This window comes from Chrysemys picta, chromosome 11 (genome assembly GCF_011386835.1).
Source record: "Chrysemys picta bellii isolate R12L10 chromosome 11, ASM1138683v2, whole genome shotgun sequence".
In the NCBI taxonomy this organism is placed as follows: Eukaryota; Metazoa; Chordata; order Testudines; family Emydidae; genus Chrysemys; species Chrysemys picta.
In genome coordinates this window covers 31,033,043-31,059,952 of record NC_088801.1, presented here as the reverse complement: position 1 = coordinate 31,059,952, position 26,910 = coordinate 31,033,043, and the positions used below count along the sequence as shown (strand labels likewise).

Sequence of the window (26,910 nt, the reverse complement as noted above, 5' to 3'; positions counted from 1 at the left end):
AAGTTTATAATATTTAAAATAACAGTTAAACTTCTATAAATTACCGTTACAAAATTGTAAGATTCTCATTGCAAACAACACTTTGAATGGGTCATAAAAATAGGGCCTGGGCCTGAGCCAGAGCCCATTGAAGTCATGGGAAAGTGAAAGAAGTGGACTCTGGATCAGGCCATAAGTTAAGTAAAAAATCCAAACAACAAAGAACCTTTTAGCCATTTCAAAGTTAGAGATCATGATTTGTATTTCTATGTGCTGATTAGCAAACACATATGAAGGATACAGGACTCGTTAGTAATTTACAGTAAAATTAAATTTGTATCAATAATATTTATTCTCTCTTTATAAGCTGCCTATCACCTGTGTTTGCTGAAACTCAATGAAGAACATTAATGCCACAAATGCTGATTTGCCTAGTTTTGGCTTTCTAAACAATCACCTTGGGGCCCAAACCTACACCCACTTAGTGAGCAGTTCCACCATGATGATAATTTTATTTTTGCTATAAGAAGGATTTCTGTGGCCTACCCTTTTATGTTATAGTAATACTTACATACTTTCCATTTCAGACCTTTTCTCAGATATATAAATATGTAAAATTAAACAAAACCAAGTCCTAGATAGGTCTGGATCCTGGAACACTACAGGGCCAGATGTTCAGAGGTGCTGAACACCCACAGGCCCTATTATAAATCAGGTTCGCTGAGTCCCACTAGGGCTACTTGTGATTACACTCCACACCTTTTTATGCCTGTAGAGGGATCTGATGTGGAAAGTGTTTTATAGATAGGTGTTAATTTTATGTGAATGTGTATGCCGTAAAATCTCCTTATAGGACAAAATGACTACATTATAACTGGCTGTAGAGTTTTCACTAACTATGCATTGAAACCATTTGGAACTATCATTCTGTTTCCTTATAAACAGTTTCATTTATATTTGAATTCACTACACAGCAACATTATATTTATGTCTGCCTATACGTATCAATATACAGAGATAAATACATAAGACATTCATTTTGTGTATTGGCAGGGTATATTTTTCCCTTAGTTATTCAGGAAAAATGCATTGTCTAGTAATTCCATTTGGTTATATAACCCAAGACGCTTTTTGATAAAAATTGAGATCAGATGCTGAGGCCGTTGCTGATATTCTACTAGAACTTCATGGGGTGCCTTAATCTGGTCACCTTCGAGTCGGTTAAGGAGTGCCACACAGACAACGGCAGCTATAAGAAAAACAAAAACGCCCTTTTAAGTAACTTATGATATACCAAAATATGCACGGTATTTGCTACAGTAAAGGATTATATTCCTAGCACACATAGATAATGCAGGTTTATCGGGGGAGGGGTTAAATGAAGTGCTCAATATACCTCCCTGGGAAGGTGTAAGCTCCACTTCCTGGAACTTACAGGGGCAGCTGTACTGGAGAAGCAGAGGCAGTGTCATCATAATTACCCCCCCTTTGCAGGTCTGCAGCTGCAATCTTTAAGCTTTATCCAGAGCTCCTTAGGAGCTCAATTGGCAGAGGTTGCCTGAAAATTCATTCATCACATGCACTGAAAATATGCCCCACAATAAGTTAGCAAGAGACAAGTGATCTTTGCAGCCAGTAAAAGAAAACCAGAGACACGGGCATAGCCAGGAAACTATTCAGAGCTGGGCTGAGTGAAATTTTGGTTTTGCCAAGACAGTTAATTGTTTTTTCTATGCCCTGCACTTCCAAACAAGGAGTTTCAGATAAACATTTTATGAAGCCACTGGATTTGTGTTAATATACTTTTTAATGAAAGAAGCTTAGAATACATTTTTAGTTTTCACATTGTATAAATCCCAGAGCTGACCAAATCCATATGTAGATAAAATTAGGAAGCGTGAAGGAGTATGAGAACAAACGTGAAAAGGAAATGGCCTGTGACAAGAAATCTTACCTTTTAGACCACACAGTCCACATATAGCAGCAAATACAGTTGACTCCATTTCAATATTTCTTACACCAGCATCATAAGCTCTCTTTAAGTACTCCAACTTCTTTTCATGGGAAAAAGAACACAATGCTCCATCTAATCGTCCTTGACCTGGAAAGAAAAAAACCTGTGACTGCTCATCCTTCTATACAATATGGGGTTTACACTCATAGTAAAACTGGCTGCAGTCTCAGGCAGTTTCTCTCAAAGTGCAGAATTTGTCTAAATTCTCCTTAAAACTGCATTAAATTGTTATTTTAATGGGGCTCATTAAATTATTTCTTATTCCATTTGCTATGTATTTTTAAAGCCAATCTGCTATGACAAAATACAGCTGAGTTCACTATAGAAGTTTTAACAAAACCGAGACCAAAAAAACACAGGTGCATAGAGATATGGTGGCAGATTCTCAGCTGTGTAAGTTGGCATAGCTCTGTGAGGCTCTGCAGATGAAATCTACAACATACCAAGTTGCTTTAGAAAACGATTAACAAATTTAGGTACACATGCCCCTTCCATTATGTGGAGAAAATGGAGATGGAAAAGACCTTTTAATCTTAATTTTAACTCCTTTTTTTGAAGGGAGATGGTTAATTATAGGAATCAAACTGGTTTAAGAGAATTTTTTCTTGACAACTTTGTTTTCTACCAGGGGTTCACACCTCTGTTCTCACTTTTCCAAATCTCTTAGGGCTTGGCTACACTTGCAAGTTAGAGCGCATTAAAGCAGCCCTAGGCACCCTAACTCCCAATGTGTCCACACTGCCAAGTCACATAGAGCGCCTGGACTCTGCAGCTGGAGCACTCCTGGTAATCCACCTCCACGAGAAGCATAAAGCTTGCTGTGCCCCAGCTGAAACGCCTGGGCGTCAGTGTGAACGAGGTGTTGCATTACTGCGCTGTGATTGGCCTCCAGAAACATCCCATAATCCCCTGAAGTCAAGTGGCCACTTTTCTCATTGTTTTGAAAGCTCTGTTTCTGACAGCTGGCATGCTTATCTGCTCCGGGGCAAAGCAAGCCATTACTGTGGAATGCTGCTGTTGTGAGTGTGTGTGAGAGAGGGGGAGGGGTGATCTGCTGCTGTCTGAACTTACAAGACAGCATGCTGACATGCTCACAGCCCCCCAAAACACACTCCCTGTCACAATCCACCCCCCCATTTGAAAAGCACATTGCAGCTACTTGCACCCTGGGATAGCTACCACAATGCACTGCTCTCTGTGGTGTTGCAAGAGCTGCTAATGTGGCCACGCCAGTGCGCTTGCAGCTGACAGTGTAAATACAAGGCAGCGTTTTCCCTGTGCAGTCTCCGAAGGCTGGTTTAACTCCCAACGCTCCACATCTGCAAGTGTAGCCGTGCCCTCAGACTCAGGATCCATTTAGAAAAACAATTAACTCTCACTCATACTCTCAGATATTCTAAGGGCCCAATTCTTGGATCTGGCCAAGCTACCCCCTTCACTGGATGCAGGACCTGAGGGCAAGTGAGCAACGATGCTCTTGCACTGCTCTGTCCCCGGGGCTGCCGTGGGCAGTCGCGTCCTCCCACATAATGCAGCACTTAGGTTAGGAAATGGCCTTCAAAGCGATCTATAAGGACTGCATTCCTGGTGGCTGTAACATTAGCAAAGAAAGTGGGTGAGATCCATACTGCAAAACCGAGCCCTTCTTCAACAGTGTGCTGTAAGGATAGGTGACCTATGGGATGATTCAGTTTACTTGACTCAATCTATCAGTCTATCACTGTTGGTCCCTAATCTTCCTAATTTAGCAGGTGAGGCTAGATAGTTATCTTCAAAATGTTCTTAGTTACTGTTGAGAAAGAACAAAGCCTTTTTGTAAATCCCATAGATTATTTGTAGCAGATGGAGACCAGTCCAGAGGGCTGATAAATTTTGTTTAGAAAATAAGTGAATCATTCATTGCGTTCAAGCCTGCTGTGACTTTACATATGTCTTTAATTGAGGTTTTAGGCTTATCTTTACTTAAAACTGTACAGCTGTGCCGCTGCAGCTCTAGTGCTTTAGCGTAGACACCCCCAGCACCGATCAGATGGATTCTCCCGTCAGTGTCGGTAATCCATCTCCCCAGGAGGCAGTAGCCAGGTCGAAGGAAGAATTCTTCCATTGACCTAGCACTTTCTACATGGGGACTTAGGTTGGTCTAACTCCACCATTCAGGGTTGTAGATTTTTCACATCCCTGAGCAACGTAGTTATGACGAGCAAATTTTCTACTGCAGACCAGGTCTCAGAACACTTTCTAGTAGATCTGAAACAGTCTCTACACAATTGCTTAGAAAAGTCTCTGTAACAGAGATGTGTAAGGTTACTACCTGGAGCTCAATTCACACATCTTTCCAGCAGCATTCTCTTTGAGTTAGCTTGTAGGTCTGATGTCCAATGAGGAAGAGTAGTCTTGTAATCATTAACTCAGTTAATACTCCTTTAGTGGGGTGGGGGTGGGTTTGTTATCATTAGCTAATCGCCAAATGGGGCAATTATCAAAGGGCAAAAAAAGGCTGCTTATTAGCTACTGGATCCATATTGCCCAGCCACCTTCCCTGCTTCTGAGTCTTTAGATGATTTTTTGACTAAACAGGAAAAGAATTGATTTGGGATAGACCGGGTTGAAGCACTTTATATGCCTTTGGGTCGGAAAGTCTGGATCTGTGCAGAAGCATGTGGACAACAGTGGACACAATTCCTCTCGCGGGTTCTGGCTGTAAACTGAGGGCACATGCACATTTCTACAAGTGTGGCTGTATTCAGGCAATTGACTGATAGAACTACAGCTCCTGGAAAGTGACCTGTCTTGCTAACATCACAGATTTGTTTTTACTAGTATTTTGGAATTTAATTTTGATCTTCAAAGAATGAACCCCTTCTCACTTGTGCTTATGTTTCTCACTTAGATGTTATGTCCTCGGCTCAGGCAAATGTACACCTAAAACTTTACTACACTGGACAAACCTTTTAATATCCTTGTTGTTCCTACTGTTAATCCTCTCAAATGGCTTTTTATTTAAGTAAAACATGGCCTTGAGAAACACACAGATGGCTGCGTTTGCAAGCAGATCCAAAGGTTTATAAATAGTCCTCCAATTATTAATTCTCCATTTATTCTGTTTCATCCACTTTGCAATCAGCATTTAATTTTGTAAAGGAAACCGTTCCAAGATATTGCCGAGGATCTAAGGTTTATTTACACAAATGCCACACACTTACTGACATTTTTCTTCTGTTAGGTAATTCTGAAGCTATAATCCTGTCATAGGAAGTAACTTAGTGTAACCCATCTGTTAAAATTATGTTAAGATTATAGACAAGGGGCTATTTACTTTAGCTGCTTAATGTTATGTGCCTATTGCTTTCAAAGATTCACTGAGTATATGCTGGTTTCGGTGGCTCAGTAGGGCTGAGGGACAGCAGGAAGTGCTATCCAGGGAATCCTATACTTTCCTAAGGGAGTGAGTGCTATCCAGAATGAATTGTAATGCTTGATTCACTGCCATGGTTATAATAATATTTTCTTTGCAGATGTGATGTTGTTACAAAATTTGACTAAGTGGCAGATGCAAATAGAGACCAATTACACTATGGTTAATGGTTGTGCTAATTGGTGTGACATATTATGAAAGTAGTTCTATTTCTGACCTGTAAACAAGTCTCTAAAATATATGGTGGATCAAATCCTAAAGTCCTTCCTTGCGTTTTACTCAGCACTCACTCAGGCAACTCTCCTGCTGACTGCACTGGTCATTTTGCCTGAGCAAGGGTTTCAGGATCTGGTCTTACGTTTGAAAAAGAAAATGAATAGAAAATTAGAGATACCCCTCACCTTCATAAAAATCATAAGTGCACATAGTATGCCCAATAAGTGTTGGAAAGTAATGAATCTCTTTGCTGCAGTTCAGTAGCTCCTCAACAAGGTCCTTATCAAGTTCAGTGCTTCGTACAACTATATTATCCAGTATCACCTGCTCAAACCGAGCCTTAAAAAATGAATCCACTGCGATATCTGTGATTACAACAGTTCCAGGGTCAATGCCTGCAGAAGTGGGGATTGGGGATAGGTTAGTGCTACGTAATATTTATAATTTAGATTATAACCTAATTTATTACAGTAATATCTTAATTAATATGAATATTTATCAGCAAACTATATATATGAGAGAACCATTCAAATACATACAAAGTAAAACTCAGTAAGTGCACATGTATGGATATGAAGGCTTGCAAAGGGAATATGTTGGCTAAAGGGTATTTATTTCTTCTGACACATAGGTGGGGCAAGGAAAGTTCATGTGTAGCTATTGGTTTGTATGTATGATTTGTCTATGTTTTAATGAATATTTGCTTAGGGTGAAAAGATAGGCATATTTATTTTGATTTCTAAGCCTCCCCTGCCCTCCCCCCCAAAAACTGTGCATCTTAGATCCTGTACTCCTAAAAGGTAAAGGAGATTCTCAGTTAGCTAATTCACTAGGGGCTGTGGGCGTTTTGAGCAGAAGATTAGCTTTCTGTCCCACTAATGCCATGATGTTCCAAATGACCTTCTACGCAGGTGCAGCAGAGCGACAAATGTGAAGTCCTAAAGTGTCCATGGAGTGGTTAAAATACTTTATTGTGCTCCTCAATTTGGGTTTAATCCTGAAGGGTTTATGCAGTCAAAGCTCTCATTGGAGGAAATGGGAGTTTTGCCTGCATCCAGACTGAATGATCAGGCCTGCTTTATTTCCATTACATAGTTATTCCAATTCCTCTCTGAGAGTTAATCTAAATTTATATTTTCTGAACTTCAAGTTAATGTGGTCATTAATATTGACTGAACACTTCCATTATAAGAGAGAGATTTCTTAGTCCCATTCCTTGCCTATCTTTTCCATTCATTCTTAGACTGTAAGTTCTCTGGGAACTGTCTCTCCATTCATGTTTGTATAGCACCCCGCACAATGGGGCCCCAATCCTGATTAGGACTTATGGGCGTGCCGTACAAAACCAATTGATTATACTTATTATTATTAACTGAGTGAAAGATGTTCTATTAGGGCTGAAACTTTCCGTGCATGGTATCAGCTTATGGGTGAGTATTTTGGGAAATAAGAGTAAACTTCTGTCAGCTGGTTTGGGTCTGGAAAGAGTATTATTCAGATGTATTAGATTTCAAGATATCATGTATTATGAAAATGTATGTTTCTGCTAAACCAGCCATTAGAAGTTTGATATTTGTTGACTTGAAATAAAATCTCATGTTTTGTTTGATATTTGAAGACCTGAAAAAAATAAAAAATATGAAAAGCTCCTAATAACTTGATCTATTACTTAGCTGTGTTTTATTAAATGTCCTTTCCATCTGGCAGTAGTAAAGCTGGTAGCTTACCTAAGCCCCCAGAAGTACCAATGCGTATAATAGTAACATCACGGCATTTTGCATGGTGTAGTAATTTGATTAGTTCATGAAGCATAATAGAAATGGAAGGAACACCCATCCCGTGCTATTGAGAGAAAAGAAAATGAAAGCATCATTAATCATCAAGCTGATACATATTTATAAAATTACTTCAGAATATTACTATATAGCCAGAGCTATCCTGTTCCCACTGATGTCAATGGGATATTTCTGTGGGAGAAGCATCGGACTCTGAATCACACCTTCATGGATTGGGGCATCCATGTGAGGGGCCAGCTTCTCTGAACTACTCTCTCTGATCCCACCTGACAGCGTGGCACCAGGTGAAGTTGTACTGATGATGGTTCTCTGTGTGCACCTACTGTGCTCCCTCTTACGGAGGTTGGCAGCACAGAGATGGAGCCCAGAGGAATGAATGGTATCAGGTTAAGCATTAGTTCCCACAGGTGTTTTTCTCCAGGTATATTAGGGAATGATGCCATATAGAAAGCTCTTTGGAGCAGGGACTGTCTCTTGTTCTGTCATGCTTGGGAGGAGCTCCCTGTAAACATCTGCAAAGCTACCTCATTATCCACCTTCAGACCCCTCCTCAAAACTCTCCTACAAAAACATGACAATGGTTAGGCTGCTGGTTTGCTGAGACCACTGCCTAGTATGGTGACCAACATTGTCTCATTGTTTCCTTTCACTCCCCTGTGTCCATCTGTTGTCTCTTGTCTTATTCTGAGATTGTAAGCTGGTTGCAGCAGGGACCGTCTTCCTGTGCTGTGTTTGTATCTAGCACAGTGGGGTCCTGGTCCATGACTAGAGCTCCTAGGTGCTATAGCAAGACAAAAAATCAGTAGTAAATATAATAATATGTTTGTGAAGTGCCAGGCACAACAGGGCCCCAATATCAGTAGGGGTCCCTAGGTGCTATTATAATGCAAATAATAAGAATGATTATTGTAATAATGGAGAGGCTACGACTCACCCGGAATTGCTCTCACCCTATGGAGCCCCAAACGCATCACAGGTCCAGTTTCTTATATACCCTGTAGCTGCTTTATACTGCACTGGCAATACACAGTATCCCTGCAGCCAGCATAGCTGGCAATGGCAAGGTCACCTTGGGTGTAGGCACAGTGTTGCAGGCCCTATACCACACCCAAACAGTCAATCACTTTACAACACAAGAGTCCAAAGGAGCAAGGCCCTGCGGGTTCTCAAACGGGGTGGTGGTTGGAGAAGGCTCTGCCTGAGGGCCTTACCTGCTCTTTGGTCTCTTTTCTGGCTCATTCTTCTGTCTGACTTCCTGGAAAAGAGTTCATTTCTCCTGCAGCTTGTCTACCACCCTTTGCCTGGGTTTCTGAGCTCTTTTTAACCCATTCCTTCAGTCCGTGCATGCTCAGCAGGTCTGGAGGGGCGGGGCTAGCTGGGTCCAATATTGCCTTTTAAACCCTTTGGGTCCAGTGTGGTGTTTGTACTCCCCATCACACAGTTCCTGGGGCCATTGGCAACCATTATAATTTAGAGCATGATTTAGGCTGCTCCAAGTTACACCACGGGAACAAGATCAACCTACAGCTCTCCTGGAATAGCTATCCTGAGCTGCACTGTGCATTCTTCCGCTGCAGCCAAGGATGTAGGTCACGGGGCACACAGGAGAGGTGTCTGTATTGTGGGAAAGAGTCTGCTGCTTTGGCTCACCTTGCCTTTCTGGGTACGTCTACACTAAAAAAAAGCCAAACAAACAAACAACATACAACCCCCCTCCCTCCCCCCCACACACAACCCCAAAACGTGCAGTGGCAAGTCTCAGAGCCTGGGTTCTCTGAGTTGGGGGGGGATAAAAATAGCAGCTCCTCCCCCCTCTCTGGATTTCAGAGCCTGGGCTTCAGCCTGAGCCTGAATGTCTACATTGCTATTTTTAGTCCTGTAGTGCAAGCCCAAGTCAATCAACCTGGGCTCTGAGATGTGCTACCATAGGTCTTTTTTGCAGTTTCCTACTATTTTCATCCCCTTTGCCTAAAGTCAGTACAGTGAGAATGTCCTTTCCCTAAATCTGTCTTGTCAGTAAATCAGTTCTGCTTTCAAAAACCCAGAGGCAGGTGTTTTCAAATGGGTAGGATTTATTTTGGCCCAATGGGAACATCATTGGTTCTATCATTTCTTTTTTCCATTTGCAGTGTGTCCCATCTCTCTCTCTGTTATAGGAAGATGGTTTTATTAAGTTTTATTGCATTTTATGTGTTAACATATTTTGTGTTCTTATTATTCTTGTACAGCTGCCTGAGTTCCTTGACAGTGCATTAAAAAAATATTTTGATAAGAATAGCCAAGGCAGAAATCTCATAAATACCCCTAGTATTTCTGAGCCTGTTTGCATCTTGCTAAAACATGACATCAGCAACAACTCATAACAAATCATCTAATGGGGCATTGGCCAGAAATTTCATCCTACTTACCATCAGAATCATACAGTGTTCAACGTACATTGGAAAGTTGATCCTGACCTAGCCTTCATTAATTGGCTGGTTTCTTGATGCCTGAAAGATATCAGTCAACTAATGATGTCTAGGTCAGGAGATATAAAACAAAAACAAATAAGAATTTGTTTTTAGAATTGACAAGTTGTGCACACAGGTAGCCTCTGAAACTGTGAAGTTATTACTGTTCTTTTGTCTTCTCTTCTCTTTACTTCCTATTGTTTGGCTTAGTCATGTGCTACATCGTGTCTTAGGCCTTGTCCACACAGACTTCCATTGGTTTAACGAACAGTGTGTTTTAAAACTAATTTAGCTAAAATAGTACAAGTTTGTGTGTAGCCAAGGCCTTATATTAGGATTTATCCTGATAGTGTCACAGTTGTCACTGAATTTTAGACTGATTGAGCAATAATAAAAATGTCATTATTTCCTCTTTTGTTTTTCCAAGAGCCATGTCTTTTCTGTGTGTGCTTTTTAGGCTCCAGTCCTGCAAACACAAGTGTGTAACTTCAGTCAGGCGAGTGGTCTCCTTGACTTCTCATGTGAGTAAAGTTAGGACTACTCAGATGAGTAAAATGACATATGTAGGTGATTGCAAGATTAAGATTTTATACCATGCCAAAAGAATTGGTGACATTTAAAGAATAATAACAAAATAAGATTGCTACCATAAGGCTTTTAGGGAATGGTTGTAATATTTTCAACTATATTTCATAGTTTGGGCATGGTGTGAAGTGATCTGACTTCTTGAACTTTCAGATTGCTAAACTGAGCAAAATGTGCCCTCTTTCTGTTGTAAGACAGGGACCTTGCAAACTGAATATACAGGATGCCAAGAAATATGACATGACTCAAACATAAGAATCTTTTTTTATAAATCATCATTCTCAGTCCTGATCCGGCTCCTATTGAAATCCATGGCAAAACTCCCATTGGCATCCTTGGGAGCAGGAGCAGGCTCCGTGCCTATTAATCTTTTGTCTACACATGTAGTAGAAGTGTGGAAAAGGGAAATTCATGAGCAGGCGTGAGCATGTGCTCTAGTCCAGCGGTTCTCAAGCTGTTTGGTCGCAATACCCCATTTTAATGGAGTCGTCAGGGCTGGTGGGGTCTGGGGCCAAAGCCCAAGCCCCAGCATCTGGGGCCAAAGCTGAAGACTGAGGGCTTCAGCCCTGGGTGGCGGGGGCTTAGGTTACAGGCCCCCTGCCTGTAAGCTGAAGCCCCGGGTTTTGGTCCCTCCACCCCCACCATGGGGCGGCAGGGCTCAGACTTTGGCCCTCCCACCCAGGGCAGGGGGAGGCTTGGGCAGGGGCTTTGGTCCCCCCTCCTGGGGTCATGTAGTAATTTTTGTTGTCAGAAGTGGGTTGCGGTGCAATGAAGTTTGAGAACCCCTGCTCTAGTCCAAGTATTGAAAGTAAGGGGAAATAATTTATAGAAACCAAAAGATCAAGCAACAGCAGATTTTCACTAGGCTTATTGAAGTTTTAAATATAGCTTTATGAGTGACTGAAAGATTTTACTGATGAAAATCTTTTGAGCGTAAAGGGAAAATTTGCCACTGGCTTAGTCCATTATGAATGAAAAGCACAAGCATGGGAATCAGGGCATCTCTAGAGAGCAGGAGATGTAACCTCATGCAAGTCACTTAATCTCTGTGCCTTGGTCTCACCATAAAATGAGGGTAATTACCCTTTCCTACCTCATAGAATATTGAGAAGTTTAATCAATTAGCACTTTTGGATCCTCTGATGGCAGACACAACAGAAATGCAAAGAGACTGGGAGTGGAATTGTTGATATTTCCAGCTTGTCAGCCTCTGAGACAATAAGGCTGTAGCTATGCCACTATAATCCCGTAAACACACTATCATACAGAAGAGGTTTTTCCATTGCTGTAGGAACTCAATCTCCCCAAGTGAAGATAGCTTAGTCAATAGAAGCTGTGTCTACACCAGGGTTTAGGTCGGCGTAGCCATGGTGTTCGGGGTGGGGTGGGGGCGTTGGTGGATTTTTCAACCTAAGACTATGCCAACCTAAGGCTTGGTCTACACTAAACCCCCAAATCGAAGTAAGGTATGCAACTTCAGCTACGTGAATAACGTAGCTGAAGTCGACGTACCTTACTTCGAACTTACCGCGGTCCACACCCGGCAGGCAGGCTCCCCCGTCGACTCCGCGTACTCCTCGCGGCGAGCAGGATTACCGGAGTCGACGGGGAGCACTTCTGAGTTTGATTTATCGCGTCCAGACAAGACGCGATAAATCGAACCCAGAAGTTCGATTGCCTGCCGCCGAACCAGCGCGGTAAGTATAGACAAGCCCTAAGTTTTAAGCATAGATGAGCCCTAAGAGATGTGATGGAAGAAAATTACCTGCTGTGGTAATCACTATGTTTAAACTATTGGCCAACCTGCTGGCTTGTTGAACTATGCTGTTATTTCTATATGCACTATCTCTAGGAAATAGCAAATAGAGAACAATGTAACAGTGTTAGCTGTTAGGCTTTTTTGGAAGAATCCAAAACTTTTTCCATCAGTTAAAAGTGGGGTCTTTATGGCTTGGGAGATAGGAGCCTTTTATCTCTAGGTCACAGATTTGAATCCAGCTCAGGTCAGTGGTGCATGGAAGTTATTATGATATGATGGCTTCTTGACAACCAACATGAAATTAACGTGATAGATTATCCAATAATCAGTGGATTACTACCATAACTGACACCATGCTTGGCAGTCTCCACACAGAGGCCAAGAACTGAAGGGCATGAAGACTTAACTAGCCTCTCACTCCAAGAGGCAGTTCCTCTAGGTCAGGGGTAGGCAACCTATGGCACGCATGCCGAAGGCAGCACGTGAGTTGATTTTCAGTGGCACTCTCAGTGCCTGGGTCCTGGCCACCGGTCCGGCAGGCTCTGCATTTTAATTTAATTTTAAATGAAGCTTCTTAAACATTTTGAAACCTCTTTACTTTACATACAACAATAGTTTAGTTATATATTATAGACTTATAGAAAGAGAACTTCTAAAAAGGTTAAAATGTATTACTGGCATGCAAGACTTTAAATTAGAGTGAATAAATGAAGACTCGGCACACCACTTCTGAAAGGTTGCCGACCCCTGCTCTAGGTCAACATGCTGAGGCTGTTCTTGCAATGCTGCTCCCCATAGTATGTTCCCTATTCCGTGTCCAGGGCTCTCAATCCAGCAGCTTTCAGAAGCTCTAAGTCCACATGAAACATTTAAAAAAGAAATACAAACAATGTGCTAAATTCTTCAGCTATTGTTGGCCTGAAAATGGAAGTATTTTAGGTACACTATAAAGTACTTACACTGATGGAGAGCACTGGTCCAGCCTTGTACATAGAATACCGATCTGTCCCAGCACAAATATCTTTCAAGTCTTTCCCATCTCCTTCAAGTCCAAGTTCTTTGTGCATGAACTGAGCAAAAGCTTTCATTCTGTTCGGGCTGCCACCAACGCAGACAAACTAGAAATAAAATGTAAGATTATCTGTACCATTCTAGCTAAAGCAGGGATCAAGACTCAGTCTGCACTTCTAATGTTACACTCAATTGCTCTAGTGGAATCATATATCCAAAGGGAGCAGATGTGAAAGTAAAGCAACCGCAAGACACAATTACCTAGTCTTGCAATTCTTATATGGAAATTCTTTTTAGAAACATGCGGCATTTTATAATTCCAGCCCCATCACAAATCTACCGTATATATTTTTTAAAAATATGCCAACACCGTGTTTTAGGAGGACAAACAGTCTGATTTATTAGACCCATATCCTAGCTAGATAACCATTGTTCATGTTGTAACCTTGTTAATGGATCTGGACTTGTGCTGATACTAAGTATCAAGTAAAAAGCAACAGAGGGTCCTGTGGCACCTTTAAGACTAACAGAAGTATTGGGAGCATAAGCTTTCGTGGGTAAGAACCTCACTTCTTCACTTGCATCTGAAAAAGTGAGGTTCTTACCCACGAAAGCTTATGCTCCCAATACTTCTATTAGTCTTAAAGGTGCCACAGGACCCTCTGTTGCTTTTTACAGATTCAGACTAACACGGCTACCCTTCTGATAAGTATCAAGTGTTTATTTGGATGGCTTTGTGGTTAGAGGATGAAACTCAGATTCTATTCCTAAAATATATTGTCTACATGTCCTGATGTTGCCACAGCCTTCCTTCCCGACTTCCTAGGCAAGTTACTTAATCTTTTTGTGCCTCAGATTATCCCTCTAAAATGAGATAAGAATTCTTACTTCCATCACAGAATTACTGTGAAGCTTATGTTTGTAAAAGTGCATCGAAATCCTCAGATGGAAGGTGCAGTGAGAGTACATAAATGGAAAATATTATTGTTATTTGTTAGGTTTCTGACTATCACTCATGGGAATGAACAAACTAGGCTCTCTCTTTCTTTTAGTGAGGACTATAGAGGATCAGATTAGTTCAAGGGTCTAAAAAAATAGGAAATAACATTAAAAATTACATATGGTGTTACTATAGGATTTCACTACTGTACAGCTGCGAATACTTGGATATTAATTCCTGGCCAAGTAAATGCAAAATAACATCAGTGTAATATATGTACTGAATTTAAGTTGTTACTATTGCTACAGACAGCAAAGCAGAAACAGATGTTAGAGTAGCTAATGGTCTAATTTGTTCTATCAACAGTGTCAACAAGAATTATTGAGCATAGCTGGAGACATAAAAACAATGGGGGGGAGACAACATTTCACAAATTACATTATTTTCAAAAATCTAATTCTACATTTAAAATGCAACTAAATGTTCCACTCTGCCAACCTGATTTCAAATCTGGCTGCTGAGGTCAGAAGTAACATGAGGTTTCAGACCACCAACACAGTCTCTAGTGTATACTTGTTTACATTGTAAAACTATTGCACAATTTCCCACACAGTGTTCAGGAAAAAGAGAGGTCTGGGACAGTTGCAGGTTGAAATGAGGTGTTTGGCAGAGCTGTGGGGAGAGCTTAACTGCCAGTGTTACTGTTAGGCCCTCACTTTCAGGTGTACCACATTTGTCCCCCAAAAATATGTTTTAGGAGATTGTAGGGCTTGTCTACATGGGGGGATCCACAGCTTTTGAAGTTAATCCACTTTGAAAACGTTTGTGTACACACAACTGCATCATGTAGTGCACTGACTCCTCATGTACTGTGAACTCTGCAGTCTTCTTTCAAAATGAACTAACTTTTCTGTGAAGGAGTTAGTCCAGTCTAGTGTTCGTGTGTAAGCAATAATGCTGCAAATTACTTTGGCAGTCCTTCAACAGCTGTCTCACTCCGCTTTGTGAGTGACCGTTACTGACCTGTCTGTTTACCTGTGTGCCCTCAGTCAAATTGACCAGGTGTCCCCTCCCCCACTTATAAGCTGGCACAGTGCCAGATTTTGTCCATTCGCTCCTAGATTCCAGTTTGTCACAATACCTGTGATAATACTCCAGAAGCCCCATTATATGCCTCAGGCAGCCACCTGGCTGCATCGAGACCCCGAATCTAACCACTATCTGGAGAGAAACATCAATGCAGGAAGCTCTTGTGGCCAGCCATGAGAATAAAGACCTTTTTGTGGACATTGCTCGGCAGATTTCTCTGAGGGGCCATGACCAGCATACTGAACAGTGCCAGATAAAGAGCAAAGAACTCATGAGCACCTACATTACATGGAGGGACAACAGGAAAAATCCTTCTGGGGACACGTAACCTGTCAATTTTTATGAGGAACTGAAAGGATTTTGCATAGCTGCATGACCACCCAACCCAGGCAGCTTGTGGAGCCTGCTGGCCACCTTCTCTCTTCCCCTCCACCCCCCCACTCCCAGAGGATGACATGCAAGATACATTGGGGTATGAACATAAAGAGGCCAGTAAAGGGATTTCCCCATAAAGCCAGGATTGGTTCAGGACCCAGGACCCTGATGCTGGCTATGTAGAACATGAGCCCAATTCCTGCACTGTAGCAACCAACCTCAATCCCCAGGCAGCCATCCAGACCAGGACTAAGACTGATCCTATGGAGGGAAACTCAGCATGTAAGTTTTTTTTAATTATTTTTTAATGGTTTACTATCTAACTTTTAATTGATGCTGCTGCTGTACTGTTGTACTGGCTTCTGTTCTGGGCGCCCCATGGCCATGGCCATTGATAACCCCATGGTCCCTGCCTGCCAGCCTCCCTAGACAAACATTTACAGGGCCCTCCTAGCCCTGTAAACCTTTCCAAAATGGTACCTACCCTGGCCAGGTCTCTGTCTCATGCTAAAGCCCCAACTACTGACCAATTTCAGGCCTATGCCATGGAAGACACATGCGCGTGCTCTGATCTCCTTTTCCCCTTCCCTCGGCTGGTAACAGTGAATGCTTCAGGCAATCATTGCAGAACCCTGTCTATTTTTCTTTTCACTTTCTATATGCCTGCAGAGGAGATATCTAAGCACAATCTAAGAGAAACGGCTCAATTTTTGTTCTGAGATTCTGAGGAATAGCTGCACGGCCATCCTCCCTGGTATAGCTAGTGACTCCCTTCCACTCCTGCAGCACTTCTGGAGGGACCATCTTGATGATTAACTTCACAGCGTATCTCACTGGTCTGCCTTTTGCCTTTTTGAATAAGTGGGGGCATTCTCTGCCTCCTAGTCACCCACCTCAGCATAACCTCATCCAGAGTCAGGATAGCCTAAAAGAGATGGAGAAGGGATTACTATACAGCTCACCCCCAGATTCACCCTGCTAACTCCTTTGACACCATATAGGCACCTAAAATGCACAGCAAAACTAGGCAGTGGACTTAATTCCCAAGCCCACCCCCCCAACCCCACCCTCCAAGGAACAATGGCAAAGCCACAGAGACAAAAATCCCAACACAAACACCACGTACCATCTTCCAGGTCCCCCCAAGACTGGGAAGAAATGCAGAGAGGTAAAGGCAGAAACACATTTTAAAAAAAATAGCTATCACAGCCTTCCTAGAATGTGAACAATAACTGCTTGTCATTTCTTTAATACCCCCAACTGCTGTGCACCTGCACTGGTCAGACCCTCAAGGACAGGGCCTTTATCAACAGCAGAATAAATCTGAGAGGGAGATAAGGGAAAAGGTCTGTGGAAATGTTCATGGACATCAATACAAAATCCTCCAAAACCCTCGAAAAATGCAGAGGGGGGAGGCAGTATCTGAGAACTGAGAATGAAACTGACAAGGAGCTTTCTGGGAGCTGGTTACAGTAGCAAAGGACAGTGTGGCAATAGCCAGGGAAAGCACTGCATTAGTCAAAGACAGTATGGAAAGAGACAGGGAGATGTAGAGGCAACTCCTGGAGGCAATATAAAGCCAAAATGCCCTGTTGCAGTGCGTATTGCTCTTAGGGCAGCAGGCAACGTTTTCTTTCTGCTGCTTCCAACCTATTCTGCAAACAGCGCCATCTCCCTTTCAAACAACCAAATGCACATTCCACTGTCATTCTGAGGCTACTAAGGTAGTGGGTAAACAGTTCCTTCCTTCCTTCTGTCCAAGTGGCCTAGGAATGGCTTCATTAACCAGGGGAGCAGAGGGTAAGCAGGTCTCCCAGGAGCAATATCCACACCATTAATGTCCATAGTGTTCCCAGGGGCAAAAGATCCTAGAATTGTGGACCCTTCTAAACCATCCTGCTTTTATATCTGTAACCCTGCCAAAATGGTTGACAAGCCCTTGGGAGCACCATGGAGAAATACCTCTGAGCCCTGATTGGGGGCAAATAACAGGGACATGAGTCCCATAAGTTGCCCAATATAGTTTGGGAATCCCTTGCATGTAAAACCATCAATAACCCCCTGAGCGTTACCAAGCTTTATTACCTGGTACAATAGTACCTTTTCCATGGCATCACACACAATGGCCCCAACATCTGATCTCCCCATGCTGAATTGGTTCACAACAGAGCAGGAGCATTCAGGGGTGGCCAGCTTCCAGAGAGCAATGGCGACCCGCAATCTGCCTGTTCACAGGTATGGGGCACTGCATATTGGCATGCTACCACTCTAGTGCTGGAATTAGTTCAGCATGTATCTCACGAAAGGTTGCATTCCCCATCCTGAAATTCTGTCATCACTGCTGGCTGTCCCAGGTTTGCAGATCAAGCCGTTCCCACCAATCTCTGCTGGTTTCCTGAGCCCAGAAACCATGTTGCATACTGTGAAGCTGCTTAAGGAACAAATCCTCCATTGCCAGTTGGTCAGTGTCTTCTTCTTCATCCTCATCTGCATCCCAGTTCCACCATCGCTGAGGACGCTCCTGTTGCTGGAGGAGCTGCTGCTGCTGCCACATCATCTGCTCAGTGGTGTGGTAGGCAAAGTCCCAAGTCGAATTCATCCAGCTTTGAATCCTGAAACACTGCCCAAGCAGCCTCTGCACATTTGAGGTTGCCAGCATAGCGGTGCAGGGCATTGTTGGGTCCAGGTTGACTAGCAGTAGTTCAAAAGTGGCACAAGCCTGCCCATAAAGGAAGTACGGGGCAAAGACAGATGAATCATGGGATTTAAAAAAAATGTTGAAGTAGCTTGGCTTCCGCTCTGCATCCCACAAGACAGCAAGAAAAGTCCCAGAATAAACACCGCTCAGCAGCAAAGCATGGGAATGCCACGCCCTCAGTTTACAGCAAACTGTCGCCGTATGTACACACTGATGCGCATCAACATAGGATACATCATCCTGTATGCACCCTATTATGCGGCATGGGTATGGTGTGTTACCTGACGCTCAGCAAAAAGTTGCACATTAACTCCTCTTCCCCAACATGTAGACAAGCCCTTAGTCAATAAACCGAAAAGATTTGTAATCATAAGATGCATTTTGACCTCAGATCTCAATTGGAAACATGAAGTCTTATGTCACTTACCTCAAGTAGATGATGGCCAAATACTTCAAGACAAATATTCCACCCCTGTGTAACTCCACTGATGTCATGGCAGATTGGAAACTAGGTTTTACCGAGGTGGGTTTTATTAAAGAAAACTTTTTGTTTGGGTTTCTGACCATATGATGAACTACAGAACTTTGTAGATTTGGGGCAGAAAGAATCTTTGCATATATACATTTCTGTATAACATCTTACCTTTGGCTATGAGGATGAGTAGAAATTCCTTGAGAAATTGAGGTGAAAGCCATTCTCTGAAGTAATTTAGAATCCATGCTGCTGGTGCAGAAATGGAGCACATCCTTCTTTCCTCAATAATAAAATACATAGACTTGGAAACAACAGCTATCACCGACACGATGGGCCAAATTCATCCTTTGAAGTCAATGTACTCTCTCAGTTCTGAAGTCAGTAGAACTCCACCATGGAGGATTTTACCTCATTATGTCTGTGATAGGTTTAGTTTTTGAGTCTACATATTTTATTAAGAAAAGAAGGGTAATCTCCACTGCTGTATCTGCAGCACAGTTTTAGTAAGTTGCTTCACAGAATGGCATTGGCCTATGGGAAGTTTAACTCATCTTCCTAGTGAGACCTAAGAAGACACTAGATAAAGGTAACAGTAAGAGATGTTTGAAGAAAGGCGAGTACGAAGGAAATGATTTGTATTTAGAGCTATTGTAACCTTTGCATTTTTGTTTACCTTTACGTCACCAAACATCACTGGTAGGTTGTGTGTTTTAGTTCCTAAATTTAAGTGATAAAGAACATCTTCGTCCATTGAATCCAAATGAGGGTTTTTAACATGAACAAGCCCATTTCTGAAAAAAAGTTTTGAGAGGTTTTATGGACAAGTCAGATCAAACAAAGAAGGGAATTCATGACACAAGAGACAGTATCTGAATATTCGGTTGGTAACTTAGATTCATTGTTAGAATGTTATGCTCATGACATCAGGGCTACGTGTCATAGACCCAACCACTGGGGATGGCGACAGCTTGTCCTCTTCCCAGTCAGTTTTTACTGTTCTGTAGATGCCCCCTTGATGCAGCTGCAGGACTCGAGCACCTTCACACTCACTACTTTCCTCAACATTTTTTATGTAATTGCATCTCTGCTATTGGTCATGTGACCGAAACTGGCAAGTGAGAAGGGGGGTTGTACTAGAGAGCCTCTGATTTCTGCCACTGATATAAAACATGGAGCATGGGGTCTGGTACCACCACCTGTGAGGTGTAGCGTGGGGTGACTGCAGAGGAGTCCATCAGAGAGATTATTGTGTCTCACGAGCAAATCATTACCCCTTTAGGAATGGAGTGAGCTGCGTAGGCTCCTTCCCAAAATAATGCAAAGCGAGAGGAGAAGGAAGAGAATAGGATCTGCAGGGGAAGCAAAAGTGCAGAGGAAGGTACAGATGGGGTAGGAGGACAGAGTGTGGGGAGGTTTTGGGGGGGGATTGGAGTGAAGAAGTAAATAAGGACTAGGGAGAGTAGGATATCATTGGTGGTGGAATTAAAGGAAAAGGGGACAGACCATACAGTGAGTGGAGAGGTGTGAGTGTCAGACAGACAGACTACAGAGTAGAAAGAACAAGAAAAAAAACCTGAGGACTCAAAAGAGGGAGGGAGGGAGAGAGAGAAACAAGAGGAGAGTCAGAGTTAGAAGATGTGGAAAAATCCATTCTGTCAGAACTGAGAAAAGCTCCTCAGGAAGAACCAATGCAAACATCAGGAAATACAGGAGCAACAAGGAAAGAGCTAATGGCTCAATTTAGGTAGGAAAACAAAGGGAGGATGGGAGGCAAGGCTGCCCCATTGCATTCAGCATTAAAGTGCTTGCATACTGCATCTGTTCCAAATAAATTGTTTCCTGGGTTGGTCCTTCCAGACAGCCAGCTGGATTTGGGATTCATAGCCAACTTCTTCCCCACTAACTCCACTAGCCCTTTTATTTCATTCTGAATTGGCTGCAGTGCCAGCATCTGCCTAAAGTTTGCTGCCAAGGCTTTGATGCTGGGTCCCTTCATGGGTTCTAAGCAGCTGACCAGCTCAGACTCCTATTAGAAACTATTTCAGTAGGTGGACCCAGCATTCCCACACTTCCAGTATTACCACTGCAGTCACTGGCTGTTAATGTCTAGGGAAAGTCTTACCATTCTATGTCTTGCCAAAGGCATGTCTCTGGAAATGTTTAATGTAATATTAACCATTTTTTTGCAGCTATTACACAATCGTTAGAATCCTTAAATACTTTGTAACTGTTATCTACATAAAGTTCAGCAAAAAAGTCAATATTTTCCTCTAACCTTAGCAATGGGAAGAACTGTAACTCTTTCTTCAATACAGTTCTCCCAGAATTAATGGATAAATAATGTACTTAAACACTGACTCTATATTATCTTACATACAGGAGTTTGCTGAAATTTTAACAAAAGTTGTGATTTTCATATTGTCCCAACATCTTGATAAATCACTGGGCAATAATCCGCATTTAAAGTAAAGTGAGATTCATAAGACAATGGGGTTTCAGTTTGCATTCCTTTTCCAATTGTATAATAAATGCAAGAGGATTAAATAGCAGTGCAGTTCAGTGTTCCAAATAAAAGCTAAAACAAAGCCTAGAAAACAGCTATCTTATCAAAACAAATTCAAAATTCACTCAATTACTTACCCAGCATAACCTTTCCTTTCAGTCATTACTGGAGTCCACTAAAAGGGATGTTATGACTTCCCCCTTTCAGAAAAACACTTCTTGGTTGACACCAGGGAAGGACAACACTCTTCTGTTGCTACAGCTGCTAATTTATAGGATCTAATATGAATATTTGAAGAAGCTTGGCAGTGAGTTAAATACCCTCTTTTCACTTAGTGTTATTCTAAGAACAACAATGGAACTTTTTCTCTTATGTTTTCTAGTCAACCAGTCAGATGCAAAATATTCCTCTTCCTGGAGATTCATTGCTATTTGTTTCAGTAGATCATGGTCAGATCAGTATTCCAGGATTCAGATTGGCTATTTCTGAAGGACTGTCACTTCTCACTTTAACTCACCTCCCATTCTTATGGTAAGGCCTCAGATTGGCTATTTTTGAAGGAGTGTCGTTTCTAACTTTAAGTTACCTCCCATCATTATGCTGAGGTAACCAAAGGGCCAGGGCTAGCTAACCTTCTGCCGTTGATATACTTACTCTTTGATCAGGGGCCCTGGTTCTCACACTTGGCAGTCATCCCAGCATGAGGCTCATGTGGCACATGTATATTCTGAAAACAAAAGGGGTGGAGAATACAAATTGTCTGCCTATTTTCATAATTCCATAGGGTTCTGTTGAAAATGCATGTAAGATACATGTGAGAGCCAGAGCCAGGAGAACCTAGATGTTTTTGGATCACAAGGATTTGTGCAAACTAGTGCTGGTCAGAAATGTTTGTGTGGCAAAACATTTATAAGACATGCATCTATTTGAAGAAAGTTTGTTTGGAAAGAAAAAATTGAAGAACAGCACTTTGATAAGGTTGAAATGGAATGTTTCAATTCTTCTGTAATGGGACATTTTGATTTTCTGTTTCAAAATTACTTTTTGTTTCAATTGCTTAATTTTCTATAATATAACACAAAATAAAAGTTGAAAACAGAACAAAAGGTTTTGATCACCCCAAAATGAAACTGTTTTCAGAATTTTGTTTCATGGGAAATTGTGAATTTTTTTCTTTTGTTCGGTTTTGGAAGTGGAAAAAGAAATTCAATTCCCAGTACTCCCTGTGAAATGAAAAATCTGGTCCCTGCCATTGTCTAATGCAAAGCATTAGATTTGATTTTAACTGATGATGGCTCTCATCTCCTGAGCTTTGCTTCCATGTGCAAAACACCCCAAATTCTCAAAATTGGTTTTGAGTTGTATTATGAAACCATTATTCCATTCAGCACAATAATAAATCACTCCATGTTTTCTCAAATGGTTCATGAACAGAGAGTAAACCTTTTGATAAATCTGCTCTGGATTTCAAATTTATAACAGAAGCCTGAAGCAAAACAGAGATTTCAGACTGGACTCTGAACATTTCAAACAGCTCCCATGGCACAACTCTTTTTATACTCCTCCAAAACTCTTCCCCCATTTTTGTTTTTGTTTTGTTTTGGTCGTCAAAATTATTCATAGAGATAGAAACCTATTTCGTATTATCTTGGCATTTCCTCTTTGGATTCTTGACCAGGGCTTTGGCACAACCAAAGAAGAGCTTGCTCACAGAGAATCTGCCCTAGGTTTTACGCTGAGCCAGTGCATGCTGGGGAAGGACAGTGGGAGTGGTGTGTGAATACTCATGCAGTGCGGACGTGTTTGATAAAGCCTAGTTATATGTCTCACTGCTTTGATTTAAGGAGCTTTGTTGCTTGGGATGCAACAGTGTTCAAGTGAGTATTTTAATATCTGGGCTGTGTTCTGAATTTTATTCATGCAGATGTAAAATAGAAGTCTGGTATGAAATGAGCATTTCTGGGGCTTTGGGAACAATAATTTTCTGTTATTCGGCCCTCTGGCTGTGGAACTGGCCAGATTCACCTGGTTGACTTTAGTGACTAGAAAGCATCTTTATTATTATTTATTTGTATTGTTCTAGCACCTAACAGCCCTAGTCATGGACCACATCCCCACTGTGCTAGGTGCTGTACAAACACAACAAAAAGATAGTTCCTGCTTCAAAGAGCTTACAGTCTAGGGCTGATTCTGCCACCCCTACTCAAGTTCCATTCCTTCACTGAAATGTCTCATGGGAGAGAGTATTGCAAGACAGAGTCCCTAGGGCAGTTTGAGGCTTGGTTCCAATAAATGCCTAAAATTGCAGATCCTCATCTTATCCACATTACAGCCACCTGAGTGAGTCTCACAAAACCAGGCTCTGTTACAGAGTATCTACTACTGCCTGTTTCCGTAATGATATAATTCTCCCAGGAGAGGAGGAAGTGAACTGAACATCTCAAATCATTCAGAAAGGAGTAATAGGAGAAATTATTCCCAAACTATGCTGGTTTAGGAGCGATTAATCCATTGGTGCATTGAGGTTAACACAGAAACACTTTCCGTACCAATCTGCAGCTGATTTTAGCTATTTATGTTTTAAAAGATTTTCTGACAAAAATAAAAAAAATAAAAACATAATCAATAGGAATGATTGACCACTATCTATTCAAACATTGCTTGTAATAAGTTAAATTGCAAAACACCCTAGACACTTCTAGAGGACACTATAGATATTTATAGGAGAAACATCGAGCAAAGAAAGAAATGCTGACAGCACTTGAATCTATTTGAGATGGCTGTGCACTGACTTTTCCAACATGTGTACTGTCTTTTAGGAACATGAAAAAAATAAACGGAGGGTGCTAGGGCTGCTGCCTAGAACGAGCTCCTCAGAGTCTGTGGTTACATGCAATAATTTTTAAAGTGGTTTTAAGTATTGATTGGAGGGGCCCAAAGCTCCCATTTGGCATTTACATCTAGCTGTGGCAGATGAAAGTATTGGCTAATTAGATAAGTGTTAGGTAATTAATTACTCCGGTGAATTAAACTGGAGTAACTAATTAACATGTCTGATTCTGGTGCAGATTTTGTTAGCCAACACTTTTGATCTGCAGCAGTCACAGAAAACTCGGTGTGAGAGTTATATGCCCTGGGTAACAGCGCTCCTGGTTATTATGGCAAGTGCTTGTTATCTTATTGAGAGATCCCCATAAGGCTGGGTAGAAAATCTGAGCACAGCAGCTTTTGCCTACGTCCTCCAGAGACTGGTCATAGCTGTTGATCAGAGGTGACTGGTAAAGCAGTAGGTGTTACCAGGGCTGTTTTTTAACTACTATAAGAATATGTGCAAGCTGCAGCCATCTCTTTCACAGGCAGATCCGGCACTCATGAGAATTCCTCTGTTATACTATGGCAAGATGAACTGCAATATACTCTCTGGTGGATCACCAAAACAGCAGATCCGTCACCAGCAGCTCTTACAGCACATAGTAGCTGTGCTGCTGTCGTAGGCAGTGGTGGTTTTGTCTTCCTACCACTGGCTTTACTTCTGCGCTTTGACTGTGTGGCCACAACTTCAGTATTAGTTGAATATTTTGCCTAACTATTAAGGTCCTCAGTTAGCTGAGCTGGGTCCCACGGTTCTTTCTGATCTTCTGCTTCATTCTGTGTTATCGCTCTGGTTGTGGCCACAGGGAATAGAGCTTTTGGCCCCTGGGATTGGTACAGCCAGGAGAGCTACTATAGGCCTACCTTTCTCCTCTCCCAGTGCTGTGAAATGCCCCTGCCTTTCTTTTGATCTATAATTAACCAAGACATTGGTCTCTTTTAAAATGGGTTTAAAGGCTTTTTCATGTATGTGGTGGTTTTATTCTTGTACAATAGTCAGTTAACTTGCACTTAAAAAAAATATCGAAGTATTATGTAAGCATCTGGCCATTCAGATGAACCATCATTCCCTGTTAAAAATTCATTATGGGTGGCATGATTTTTGTAAGTAATAAAATCTAAGCTACAGTTTCATATATCACTCACTCATTCATCCAAGGCTAGTTCTCATACACGGCTCAGATGTTTTATTTTCCTAGCTTATAAAAAGTAAAAAAACACTAAATAGCTGGAGTAATTATGGAACAATGTGTATGAAGAGAAGTAACCTAATAACATATTAACCTAGTAGACTGAGTTCAGATCATCTATTAAGAATCCCATGGAAGCTTGAGAATATTGATCTCCAGGGCATATGCTTCATATAAAGTCTTGCCTTGGAGTGGAGAACATATGCTACTGAAGCTGCTCTAGCCTTAGGTGCACTTCCAGGATGTCGAAACAAGGCACAGTTTGGACTGAACTGGGTTGTAAGAAAGAAGATTGAAAAGACAAGGGGAAAAAGTCCTAGAGCAGAATTCTGCTCTTGGATGTGTGTTTGGTGACCTTTGACTTGACTGTCCCTTTTTCAGATGATAAGCAAAGCACATCTGCAGTGCGGCAGCTAAAACAGAAAGAGTCTATGTTCAGATCTTTGTTTTTTTTTAAATCCTGGTGTAACAGAGTCCTTGGTGGTTCATCTGTCAGGGTTGGGGGAACCTGACCATGCCCAGTTAGCTACATTGGGTGGTCACAATAGTGTCCCACTTACTCACTATTTGCAGAGGGGTTCTACCCTTTGTGGGCCTCCTTAAGTCTCTCTGGCTGGGGGATCAAAATGAAAGTCACAAACCACTACGTGTTCAGGGATACTCCCTCTCTGCAGTCAGGGCTGGCTCCAGCTTTTTTGCCGCTCCAAGCGGTGAAGAAAAAAAAAATTCTTCAGCAATTTGGCGGCTGGTCCTTCCCTCCGAGAGGGACCCGTCACTGAATTGCCGCCGAAGATGCAGACGTGCCGCCCCTTTCGATTGGCTGCCCCAAGCACCTGCTTCCTGCGCTGGTGCCTGGTGCCTGGAGCCTGCCCTGTCTGCAGTCCCAGCAAAGCATTATACAAAGGTGAGTAAGCATTATGAGCCAATATTACAGAAACTCATACATTATGTGACTTACCCTCGGTAAGCTGGATGGAGCTTGTCCTAACTTCTTGTTAAAGTTCCAGTCCCCAAATGATCAAGATAGCTATATCATGGCAGGGCTTGGGAGATTTCTCACGTGATGGAGCTCTTCCCTCTCTGGATACTACTAAAATATTCCTGCCTCAGATGACTTACTTCTGAGCCTCTCACATACTCAGGAAGAGCAAGATTTTTGTCTTTGGAATGCAGCAGTTTTCACTGATGGGTATTTAAAAAACATTCCCTGAGGAGTCTATGTGCATCTTTCTCCCCCAATCTTAAATTGCAGAAGTCAATCAACATAATCAGTACACTTCTCAGAACAAAGCTATAAATGTTTCAGGCACTTTCCACTTAATACAGTGATTGCCATTAAAATCTTTACAGTTTTGCTTAATTAACATTACTTGATAGAAGGAATTCAATAGTAATGTTACTTGCAAATAGCAGTTGTAAAGATTTTAATGGAGATGAGATCACAGTATAAGCTTGCCAAATGGGGTTGCTCTCTTCCTTTGGAGTGTTTTTGTTTGTCAAACTGAAGTGGGGTTCATCTTACTCCACAGACCTGTTCCTGGTGT

The 26,910-nt window shown here is 41.9% G+C and overlaps 1 protein-coding gene across 6 annotated transcripts; it reads right to left on the bottom strand.

Annotated features, from left to right (window-relative positions):
• Positions 1–206: 206 nt before the first annotated feature.
• UPP2 (uridine phosphorylase 2) lies at positions 207–21,806 on the bottom strand. Of its 6 annotated transcripts, XM_065561764.1 has the most exons (9): positions 21,443–21,720; positions 19,476–19,593; positions 16,523–16,554; positions 13,174–13,332; positions 9,829–9,909; positions 7,352–7,466; positions 5,810–6,019; positions 1,934–2,080; positions 207–1,228 (listed from the first exon to the last, which is right to left on the bottom strand). In XM_065561764.1, the coding sequence occupies exons 5-9, from the start codon at positions 9,856–9,858 to the stop codon at positions 1,047–1,049; spliced, it is 684 nt and encodes a 227-aa protein (XP_065417836.1). In that variant the 5' UTR covers positions 9,859–9,909; positions 13,174–13,332; positions 16,523–16,554; positions 19,476–19,593; positions 21,443–21,720; the 3' UTR covers positions 207–1,046. The 6 variants fall into 6 exon arrangements, with proteins under 6 accessions (XP_065417836.1, XP_065417834.1, XP_065417835.1 ...); XM_065561762.1 differs by lacking the exon at positions 9,829–9,909 and having other exon boundaries at positions 21,443–21,806; XM_065561763.1 differs by lacking the exon at positions 16,523–16,554 and having other exon boundaries at positions 21,443–21,743.
• Positions 21,807–26,910: the final 5,104 nt, after the last annotated feature.

Bases quoted from the DNA above. Each gene is read 5' to 3' on its own strand.
- UPP2 (XM_008178491.4), bottom strand. From the start codon at position 21,468: ATGACTGAAAGGAAAGGTTATGCTGG. The intron at 13,333-19,475 runs GTAAACAAAAAT...TTTTATTTCTAG, and splicing joins TGATGTTTGGTGACGTAAAG to TTTGTCTGCGTTGGTGGCAG. The intron at 2,081-5,809 runs GTGAGGGGTATC...TTTTCTTTCCAG, and splicing joins CACTTATGATTTTTATGAAG to GTCAAGGACGATTAGATGGA.